General features: G+C 36.5%; 1 protein-coding gene across 1 annotated transcript in view; it reads right to left on the bottom strand.

Annotated features, from left to right (window-relative positions):
• Positions 1–2,114: 2,114 nt before the first annotated feature.
• The window catches only part of LOC106723853 (membrane cofactor protein-like), a 27,585-nt gene continuing 18,319 nt past the window's right edge, over positions 2,115–11,380 (bottom strand). Inside the window, exons 6-9 of the mRNA XM_014528939.1 lie at positions 8,109–8,294; positions 4,452–4,498; positions 2,628–2,663; positions 2,115–2,163 (exon numbers count right to left, since the gene is read on the bottom strand). Coding sequence (XP_014384425.1) covers positions 2,643–2,663; positions 4,452–4,498; positions 8,109–8,294 — 254 coding nt within the window. The 3' untranslated portion in view covers positions 2,115–2,163; positions 2,628–2,642. The remainder of the gene's footprint in view (positions 2,164–2,627; positions 2,664–4,451; positions 4,499–8,108; positions 8,295–11,380) is intronic.

Here is an 11,380-nt window from a genome sequence, read left to right as displayed (position 1 = left end):
CACCAGAGTTAAGTTTGGGTTTTTCAAAATGCTGACACACCGAGCTTAAAAGGTTCGCCATCACTGCATAAGTGGTAGGATATATATCTCTTACCTCCTGGCCATTTTTTTTATCAAGCCACTTAAATATGTTTAATAAATCTTAAAAAATTAGTACTTATCACCCCGCCAGTGTTGCTCAGTGGTTGAGCATTGACCTATGAACCAGGAGTTTATGGTTTGATTCCTGGTCAGGGCACATGCCAGGGTTGCTGGAAAGATTCTTGGTAGGGAGTTGTATGGGAGGCAGCCGATAAATGATTCTCTCATCATTGATGTTTCTCTCTCTCCTTCTCCCTTCCTTTATAAAATCAATAAAAATTAATATAATAATAATAATAAATGACTATTTATGCTATTTTTCTACTTTAGTATGAAGGCTGTAGAAGGGTAATTATATTCCAAATCATAATAAGTACAACTTTACATCAATGCATTTGGTATGAAGTTTTAACAATAACATTTGATTATCCATGACTAGTACCCTCTTCCATAGTGAAACAGGAATTTTGGGGTGAAAAAGACAGGTTTTAGGAAATTTTAGAAATTAAGAGGACCATGGAAGAAGCACAGGGCCGCAGAGCAGCAGAAAGTATATTTCCATAGAATAGGGAAGCTGAAAAACTGCAACAGGTACATTTCCATAGAATGAGGAAGCTGAAAATAGCAAAAGTTCTATATTTACAAGAAAAAGGGAAGGAAGTCCTTCATCCAGAAGGAGTTACTATAGTAACCAGTCTAAAAGAATAGTGACCAGAGGGGATACCAAGGCACCAGGATCTGCAGCCTTTATAAGCCATAGGGAAAAAGAACTCAGTGGGACTCTTTCCCTCCCCCCACATGGGAGTCTGTACTTGTTCTTCAATAAATCTCCACCTTTGCTATACTACCCTCTGTCCGTGGATTCATTCTTGACTCCGGCAGATGGATCCAGTCCAAAAATTCCATATTGACAGTTACCCCTACAAATGGAGAAGTATCTGCATACATTTTAGAGTCTCATAAGCTAGTTTCTAAGGCGATGGAAGCCAACTTTTTTTTTTTGGAGGGGAAATTATGGACATTAAGTGGTGCAAAGAATATAATGAAAATCTTTACTTTCCCTAAAGGAAAGGAGGTACAGCTAAGTGTTACCCCACCTCCTTTCTGGAGCATGTACACAAGATGAGGAGTCTTTAAAAAAAATCCAATTACCTAAAACAGAAGTAAAATTTCCTCATAAACTTGAAGGTGCTTATTCACATTTCAAGAACACACGCACATCCATGGTGGTCTCCACCCTGGTTACTCACAGTGGTCCAGGCCCAGCAGCAGCAGCACTTGGAGCTCAGCGGACATGGAACCTCAGATCAGCTGTGGTACTGAGCCTTGAATCCAGGGCTACAGCGCTCAGACACCTCTTCACCTTTAATAGAGCCCTTACCTGGTAGCTAGAGGGTTTGATTCAGGTTTGTTTAAGAACCTTTAAGTAGTTATATGCTTTAATGTTTTAAACAAAGAAAGAATATGAGAAACACAAAGCTATTTTTGCTTTCTTTAGAAGTTATTTCTATGTGAAACATTTGAAATTGTAAAAATATTCCACCGAGAGCATTTCTACTCAGACTGCTGTGTGTATGTGATGTTCAAAATATACTACAAAGAGAGAAATCAAATGTGTATATCATGAGTTCTACAGTATGAAATATGATTCAAATGACGGGACTGTGGGTATTTTAAAAAATAACCAGAATCTGGCTCCCAATCCACTGAAGGAATAGGGTAAACCTAGGGTAGAGGAGACACTATAATGAGCCATGATTTTCTGCAGAACTTAAACCTCAACTCCCCCCAGGAATTTTTCTGACATTCATAAAAGCTAAAACAACTCTGCATAGATTATCCTTGTTACAACAATATTATAAGTAGGTGAAAATATTTTAGTAAGGAAATGCAATCCTGACAGCACACTCACGCAAGAACTTTTTTAACAAGGCAGCACGCAATACAGAGAGCAAGCAAAAGCTGCATAAGTACATCAAGATGAGAAGGATTGAGAAGTTTAAGAAACATGTTTAATTTACTGTCTCTTCCTGATGTGAAGACACTTATACACACAGGTGCCAACTACTGCAACACCAAGATCTATAAGAAACCAGAAGACAAATGACATGTAACTCCAAAAACTAATACCAAGTTTCAAACCTAGCAGAAGAAATTACTGTTGGTTACATTTCAGTGGGCAGAAATATTATTTTATTTAAGCCCACATACATTCATATTCTATCTGGACTCTTCACTGTCTAAATGTAGTTCCCTAGAATCACTTAGGGTCTGCAGCAAGCCAGAAAAGTGTCTGTGCTTAATTTAGAATATTACTCAAAACATATTTGGGATATTTAGGATTTGTTACTAAGTGGACATATAGCATACAAAAGAAAATACAATCACCAATACAAGGTAGAGTATCATATAATGGGTAAGGTATTTCTAGACTGGGTTACTTAATTTTAAGCTATAAAAACTGTAGAAACTAAAAAAATAACTATAAATACACGTGTACACATTAATATTTTGATATAAGTGGCATCCAAGTTTGGGACACTTACCTACTGCAAGAACAATCACAGCAATGAGTCCTCCATCTGAGAAAAAAATAAAACCAGTTTGAAGGTAATTGAGCACACATGGGTCTCCACATAGTTGACACACTTTAATTTTGATCAGATCATCTATAAACTACAGCAAAGAAAATGTTCATCGGTCTAGTTTAGTGTGACTGCTAGTGCATCTGGCTCATTTTGATCACAGAGCCCTTCTAATCTGATTCCCGGCTTAGGGTCCAACTTGTGAAACTTTTAATAGGACCTCATTTGTCATTGTTTTGTGCTGTAGTAGCCCCACCACGTTATAAAAATTGGAATTATTATTAAAATTAGGAAATATTATTATAAAAATTAGAATGTACTACATTAGAGAAAATCATTTTAAGAAGGTATTTTCCCATTCCAGTTGGTTTAATTCAGTATTCAGTCTACTATTCCATGATTTTGTTAGAAATTTCATTTACATTGTTCCCCAAAAGTGAGTGTGGAATAAGTCATTAATGAAGTTCTATTAATTGATCACATCGACCTATTTTGCAGTTTTCACAAACAATACATTATTTTATCAATCCTTTCTCATGCAACCCCATCCCCAGATAAGACACAATTTTAATTACCAGGAATATTTTAAGAATGCAAATGAAACACCATGAATAAATTATGCATAGAAACTTAAACATGCATTTTTTACTGTCCAGAAAGCAATCTAATCTAATAATAGACAAACAGGGTAATTGTACCTTCGCTATGCCTCCCATTGGCTAATCAGTGTGATATGCAAATTAACCGCCAACAAAGATGGCGGTTAATTTGCATATGTAGGCTCCAAGCGGCCGAGCGAAGACTGAAGGCAAGCCGGAGCAGCGAAGATGGAAGACGGAAGGCGGCTCTGGCCAGAGCGAAGGCCTGGGTCCTGGGTGCCGGAGGAAAACCGGTGCCCGCAGCCAGGAGAAGGAAAGGCCTATTGCACGAATCTCTTCGTGCAACAGGCCTCTAGTAAATAATACTACAAAATCTTAAATCTTAGAAATGTTCGGTAGTACCTCTGCTCCCAAACTGCCATTATTTTTATGACATTTTTATAGGTCAAATTATACGTTGGCATGTTTACCTTTGCTCTTTTTATTTCATCAAAAACTTATCACGTGTTTAATGAATGAAGGTGCTTTGCATTTACTGGCACAGTGACAGTTTGACCACAGTGTTCAGAGGGGAAACTTAACCGGCCTAACGTGCATTTTATAAAAAGACAAACCTTATTAAACTAGCCTAATGTAAAGAAAAGTAATACATACTTTTCTTCACTCACTTATCAAAAATCCTTATATTTCATGTAACTGCCACAACCATACTTAATCCTTTCCTTCAACATATATTGTGTGAACTATGTGAGCCTATACAAAGTGTGATACACCAGCCTGTTATAAAAAAAATACTAACCAAACTTATTTTAATGCTTGTGTATACAAGGTATGAATAGAAAGAAAATTTATTTACAAATTGCCATTACAAAATAGCACTATCACATGGAAAGCAAGTTAGGTTTTATATATTTTAACCTACAAATAAACACAGCAATTGAGAAAGTTACCTCACCCCTACTAGGAATTTGATTTTGAGGAACCTCTGAAAAACTGTATTATCTGCATGTGTCTACACATACTAATACTTCCATTTGTCATGGTATCTGCACATAAAACGAACTACAAATGTCAATTATCAAATGACAGGCTGTTTCTTCCTGAACCACAGATAATTGAAATATGATATTTCCCTGGAGAACTCTAAGGTCCCACAATTGAGGGTTTTTAATAACCAAAATAATACCTCAGTCATCAGCTCTAGTTGGTGATTCATCATGGGCATGGAATCTCCTAGAACAACAACAACAAAAAAAATAACTTTAAAAAGAAGTAAAAAAATAGTAAAGCTTACAGATCCTAAATTCAAAGGTTTGGATTTTTTTTGCCTTCATATAAAATCTCTTATAATTTTATTTTCCTTATATAAATTATATTAATGTTTTTCATTTAAAGTAGTGTCATAAAATATTATAAATTTATATTCAGTCATCAGCATTCTTTTTCCTCTCCAGTAACATTTCCTGTGACAATATTCTGTGGTACAGAATGCAAATTTGTCATTACTGTAGACTCAATATTAGCCTATACATTAAATGAGATTCTACTTATAATTAAATGATACAGGAGGGCTTAATAAATGATTTAGAGGTTATTCTGTAATGCAGAGAAATTTCAGCATAATAAGGTCCATTTATGACAAACCAATAGCTAACATCATACTCGATGATGAAAGACTAAAAGTTTTCCCCTTAAGGTCGGGAACAAGACAGAAAGACCATGTTTGACATTTCTATTTAGCATAATATAAAAAGTTATAATCAGAGCATTTAGGAAAGGGAAAAAAAGCATCCAAATTGGGAAGGAAGGAATCAAATTACCTCTGTCCTAGATGACATGATAGTAAAGATTATGCACATACACATGCACACACACTCACCTGTTGGAACTAATAAATAAATTTGGCAAAGTTGCAGTTTTCAAAATCAACAAGTAAAAATCAGTTCCATTTCATTACACTAACAATGAGAAAACTAGAAAGAAAATGAAAATAATTCTATTTACTATAGAATCAAATTAGAGTGGCTCAGTTGGTTGGAGCATCGTCCCATACACCAAAAGGCTGTGGTTGGAATCCTGGTAAGATCTCATACCTAGTTTTCAGATTTGATCCCCAGTCAGAGCATATACAGGAGGGAGCCAATCCATGTCCTTCCTTTCTCTCTCTCTCTCTCTCTCTCCTCTCTCTCCCCTCCCCCGTTCCTCTCTAAAATCAATAAACATATCCTTGGTTGAGGATAAAAAAGAAGTAAAATACTTAAAGAAGAAACTTAACCAGGAGGTGGAACGCTCTGACACTGGAAATTATAAAACATTGCTGAAAGAAATAGAAGACAATATAAATAAATGAAAAGACATCCTGTGCTCATGCATTGGAAGAGATGATGTAGTTAAGATGTTAATGCTACGCAAAGAAACCTACAGACTGTATGCAATCCCATCACCATCTTGAATATGCTTTTTGCGGAAATAGAAAAATCCAAAATAAAATTCATATGGAACCTCAAGGGACTAGGGACAGCCAAGACAATCTTGAAATGGAAGAGTGAAGTTGAGAGAACTTAAATTTTCTGATTTTAAAACTTACTCAAAAGCTACAATAATCAAAATCACAGTGCTACAGGCATAAACACAGGCAGACCAGTTGAGTAGAATACAGAGACCACAAATAAACCTGTGCATATATAGTCAGATGATTGTAGGGAAGGGTGCTCAGAACATTTAATGGAGGAATGGTAATCTTTTCAACAAATGCTTCTTGGAAATCTGGGTATCTACAAATAAAAGAATGAAGGTGGATCCTTATCGTATGTCATATACAAAAATGAACGCAAAGTGGATCAAAGAACTACATATAAGAGCTAAAACTATAAGATGTACAGAAAAAAACACAGAGGACTAGCTTCATTATGTTGAATCTGACTATGATTTTTTGAGTGTGACACCAAAAGCAAAGGCAACAAAGGAAAAATAGATAAATTGGATGGACTTCAGCAAAATTAAAAACTTTATCAATGGTCATTATCAACAGAGTGAAAAGGCAATCCATAGAACAGGAAAAAATATCTGCAAATAATATATCTGAAAAGGGATTAATATCCAAAACACATAATGAACTCCTGAAACTTAGTGATAGAAAAAACCCAAATCAAAAATGTGCAAAAGACTTGAAGAGACATGTGTCCAAAGAAGATATACAAAACACCAATAAGTACATGAAAATATGATCACTAATTATTTGGAAATGAAAATAAAAACCACAGTGAGTTACTACTTCATATACATTATGATGACTAGTATATATAAAAAACACAACAAATATGTTCTCCCATGTAGTGGGCTTTCTTGTTGTTTTGTTGATGGTTTCTTTTGCTGTGCAGAAACTTTTTATTTTGATGTAGTCCCATTTGTTTATTTTCTCTTTAGTTTCCAATGCCCTAGGATCTGTATCGGTGAAGAAATTGCTTCGGCATAGGTCTGAGATTTTGTTGCCTTTGGATTCTTCTAGTATTTTTATGGTTTCCCGTCGTATATTTAAGTCCTTTATCCATTTTGAGTTTATTTTTGTGTATGGTGTAAGTTGGTGGTCTAGTTTCATTTTCTTGCATGTATCTGTCCAATTTTCCCAACACCATTTATTGAAGAGACTGTCTTGACTCCATTGTATGTTCTTGCCTCCTTTGTCAAAAATTAATTGAGCGTATTGGTTGGGGCTGATTTCTGGGCTCTCTATTCTATTCCATTGATCTATATGTCTGTTCTTGTGCCAGTACCAGGCAGTTTTGAGAACAGTGGCTTTGTAATACAGCTTGATATCTGGTATTGAGATCCCACCTACTTTCTTCTTTCTCAGGATCGCTGCAGCTATTCGGGGTCGTTTTTTGTTCCAGATGAATTTTTGGAGAGTTCGTTCTAGGTCTGTGAAATATGCCGTTGGTATTTTAATGGGAAGTGCGTTGAATTTATAGATTGCTTTGGGCAGTATGGACATTTTAATGATGTTGATTCTACCAATCCAAGAACATGGTATGTTCTTCCATCTCTTTATGTCTTCCTCTATCTCTTTTTTCAACGTCCTGTAGTTTTCTGAGTAGAGGTCTTTTACCTCTTTAGTTAAGTTTATTCCTAGGTAGCTTAATTTTTTTGGTGAGATGGTAAATGGGATTGCTTTTTTAGTCTCTCTTTCTGCAAGTTCACTATTGGTGTATAGAAATGCCATAGATTTCTTGGCGTTAATTCTGTATCCTGCTACATTGCCGAATTCTTTTATTAAGTCTAATAGTTTTTTGATGGAGTCTTTAGGGTTTTTTAAGTATAATATCATGTCATCTGCAAATAAGGACAGTTTTACTTCCTCTTTTCCAATTTGGATGCCTTTTATTTCTTCTTCTTGTCTAATTGCAATGGCTAATACTTCCAGTACTATGTCGAACAGGAATTTAAACAAAAAAAAAAAAAATTAAAAAAAAAACAAATTAAAAAAAAAACAAAAAAAAAAAAACAAAACACAACAAACCCAAGTATTGGTAAAGAGGTGGATAAATTGGAACCTTCGTGCCTCACTGGCGGGAACGTGAAATGGTGGTTCAGTTTATCTGAAAATGATTGCTATACATTTCTACACATAAGAAGTGCCAGAAAACAGAAATTTAGACACCTGTGTGGTGTATGTGTAAAGACCCAATGAGAACATAAATTGTATGTCATACGTCTGTCATGGAAATGAGTATGACATGCAGTTACTGTAAAAAACTGTTTCTTTTCAATTATTCCATATCATTGATATTTAATGTCAAAGAAATAAAATCTAAACAAAAAAGACACAAAAAGACCCCCTTTGTACCTTCAGTACATTTTGGGATCTTAGGCTCCCAACTACCGTCGGCTCCACAGACAATAGTGCGGCTGCCTACAAGGTAAAATCCCTCCTCGCATTGGAACGTAACCTCTGATTTGTACTGAAATTTTCCCTTTTCAAGTGTTGACACCAGTCTCCCATTCTCCAGCGCTGGATATTCACATGTGACCACTGAAAAGTGAAGAAATTCCAGAATTAATGGAAAGCTGTTTCAACAGGGGAAAGAAAAAACTAGTGCAAATTAGTAATTTCCCCTGGGTACAAAGAGGCAAGAAATGGAAGGCAGAATGTTAATGTAAAACAATACTTTATTTGTGCATTTTAATTCCAGGTAAACAGACATAGAGACATCTAATAACCTTTTCCCACCAAGAACAGACTGACCAATATACATTATTGGTTTCCTATAAGTTTTCCCATTACTGACATGTTTTGAGAAAGGTCTGATTACCACATACAATTTTGAGGTAAGTACAAAAGCAACTTTGGATGTTCTTTTAGCTCTAGGAATTTTTAAAATTTCAGGGGAACTTAGTACCCTGATCTTCTAAAAAGGCAGGAAAAAGGCCTTGTAATAAGGTAATGCTTGAGCTCAAAGGTAAAAAGTTGAAAATAAGCTAGCCATGCAAACATGCAGAAAGTTATCAGGTATCAACAACATGCAAGAACTGGAAACGTGCAAGAAATAGCAAGGCCAGTGAACTTAGGGCTGCGTTTTCCAAATATTTTGGACTGGAACTCAGAGATCAAACCTCACTTTTTAAAAATATATATTTTATTGATTTTTTACAGAGAGGAAGGGAGAGAGATAGAGAGTTAGAAACATCGATCAGCTGCCTCCTGCACACCTCCCACTGGGGTTGTGCCCGCAACCAAGGTACATGCCCTTGACCAGAATCAAACCTAGAACCCCTCAGTCCGCAGGCAGACGCTCCATCCACTGAGCCAAACCAGTTAGGGCCAAACCCCACATTTTACAATGTAACCTCCCAGGTCTGAGATAAAGTTAAAACTTCATAGTTAGTCTTGGTACCCATGTACTCAGGTATTCCCCATTCTGTTCTACTTCTTACAAAGTAAAGTGCTGGGTACGATCCTCTAGATTGATTTCAGGATCCGGCCATGCATTTCACAGAAATTGGAAAAATCCAAAACAAAACAAAACACTGGACTAGGCAGTACATGCAAGAAAACACCTTCTGAGATTAAATCTGAGCAATGCATAGGGCCCATAATGCACTGCTTTTCAACCAGAAGGGTGCTCTTCCTGCTCACACGGGGACCTGAATTTCCATCAGGATCTTGTCCCTTCAGCCTGAAGAACTTCCTTTAGCAATTCTTGTAGTGCAGGTCGGGTGGTGACAATCCTCTTAGCTTTTATCTCAAAATCTTTTTTTTTTAAATCCTCACCTGAGGATATGTTTTTGTTTGTTTGTTTTGTTTTAAAATTTAGACAGAGAAGAAGGGAGAGAAAGATACATTGATGTAATAGAGCAACATGGATCGGATGCCTGCATATGCACCTCAACAGGTGATCAAACCCACAACCTGGGTATGTGCCCTGACCAGAAATCAAACCCGCCACTGTTTGGTGAATGGGACAATGCTCAAGCCAACTGAATCACACTGGTCAGGTCTTCAAATATATTTTTTTAAATTTTACCTTCAGTTTTAATAAATTTCTCCTTAGTAGAGACTTTTGCTGCCTGTCTTATTTTTATTTCAGCACATTATCAGATATTTTTAAAAATTTATTTACCCTCCTAGGGTCACTGAATTTCCTGGACTTGTGGGTGGTTGTTTTGGATCAAATGTGGATAATTTTTGGACATTATTTATTCATATAACTCTTTATTGTTGTTTCTCCTCTTTTTCTGAAACTCCATTAACATGTATATTTGTCTGCTTGCCACTCTTTCCCAGGTTGCAAGTCTTTCCCTCTTAAAAAAATTGTTTTTCTTTCAAATCATGTTGGATTTCTATTGTTTTGACTTCCGGTTCACTGATCTTTTCTATGTTGTACTAAAATGCTCTAAATCATAGTAATAATTTTAAGTTAGGTTTACTGGATATAGTTTACATACAGTAAAACTCACCATTTTCAGTGTACAGCCTTATGAGGTTTAATACATGTAAACACTAATCATGTAATCACCACCACTATAGACATAGAAGCGTTTCATTATTCTCCAATGTTTCCTGTAATCAACTCTCCCCACAGCCACCTCCAACCACTTTCCCCAACCAGCCAACCATGCATCTGTTTTGTATCACTAGCATTTCTTTTCCCGAGTGTCATAATGGGATCACAGCCTCTGAGTATGGCTCATTTCACTTAGCATAATGCATTTGAGATTCATTTCTGTCATTTTGTGGATTAGAAGCTTATTCCTCTTTATTGGGGAGTATTATCTCATTATATGGATGCCCCATGGTTGTTCATTAACCAACTGAAAAATATGTGGCTATTTCCAATGTGGGGTGATTGTAACTAAGGCTGCTATGAATATTCTCCTATAGGTTTCTATGTGAACATGTTTTATTTTAGTTGGATTGCTGAGTTGTATGGAAGTATATGTTTATAAGAAATTGCCAAACAGTGTTCCAAAATGGACATACCACTTTGCATTCTTAACAGCTATATATGAGGGTTTCAATTGCTCCATATCATTGCCAGTAGATGATATTCTTAGGTGTTTTTTTTTTCTTGTTTTTATTTTCAGCCATTCTATAGGAGTTTAGTGATAGCTCATTGTGGTTTTGTTCTTTCTTTTTTTTTCAATCCTCACCTGAGGACATGTTGAGAGAGAGAGAGAGAGAGAGAGAGAGAGAGATCAATTGTCTTCTGCACTTGCCACAAACCCACAGCCCAGGTACATGCCCTGGCCTAGAATATAACCTGCAACCTTTTGGTGCACAAGACAAAGCTCCAACCAATAGAGCCATACTGGCCAGGGATTTGGCTTATTTTTTAAGACTCTTATAGCAGACCGGCAGGGACGCGCTCGCACAATCCTCGCCATCACCGAGCACCGTCGCCGTGGCACTAGAGACCAAGATGGCGGCATAGGAAAACACCGGAAATTGCTGCCTCCGACAACAACTTCAAAAATACAACTAAAAGACAGAACGGTCATCATCCAGAACCACAGGAAGGCTGGCTGAGTGGAAATTCTACAACTAGAAGGAAAGAGAAGAGCACACAGACTCAGAGGAGCTACGAAAGTAAAGTGCAGAGGTACGGAGGCTCCGGCGCG

Source organism: Myotis brandtii, unplaced genomic scaffold (genome assembly GCF_000412655.1).
Source record: "Myotis brandtii unplaced genomic scaffold, ASM41265v1 scaffold661, whole genome shotgun sequence".
Lineage (NCBI taxonomy): Eukaryota > Metazoa > Chordata > Mammalia > Chiroptera > Vespertilionidae > Myotis > Myotis brandtii.
Note: the sequence above shows the minus strand (reverse complement) of the source record. Positions and strands in the feature narration are given on the sequence as shown.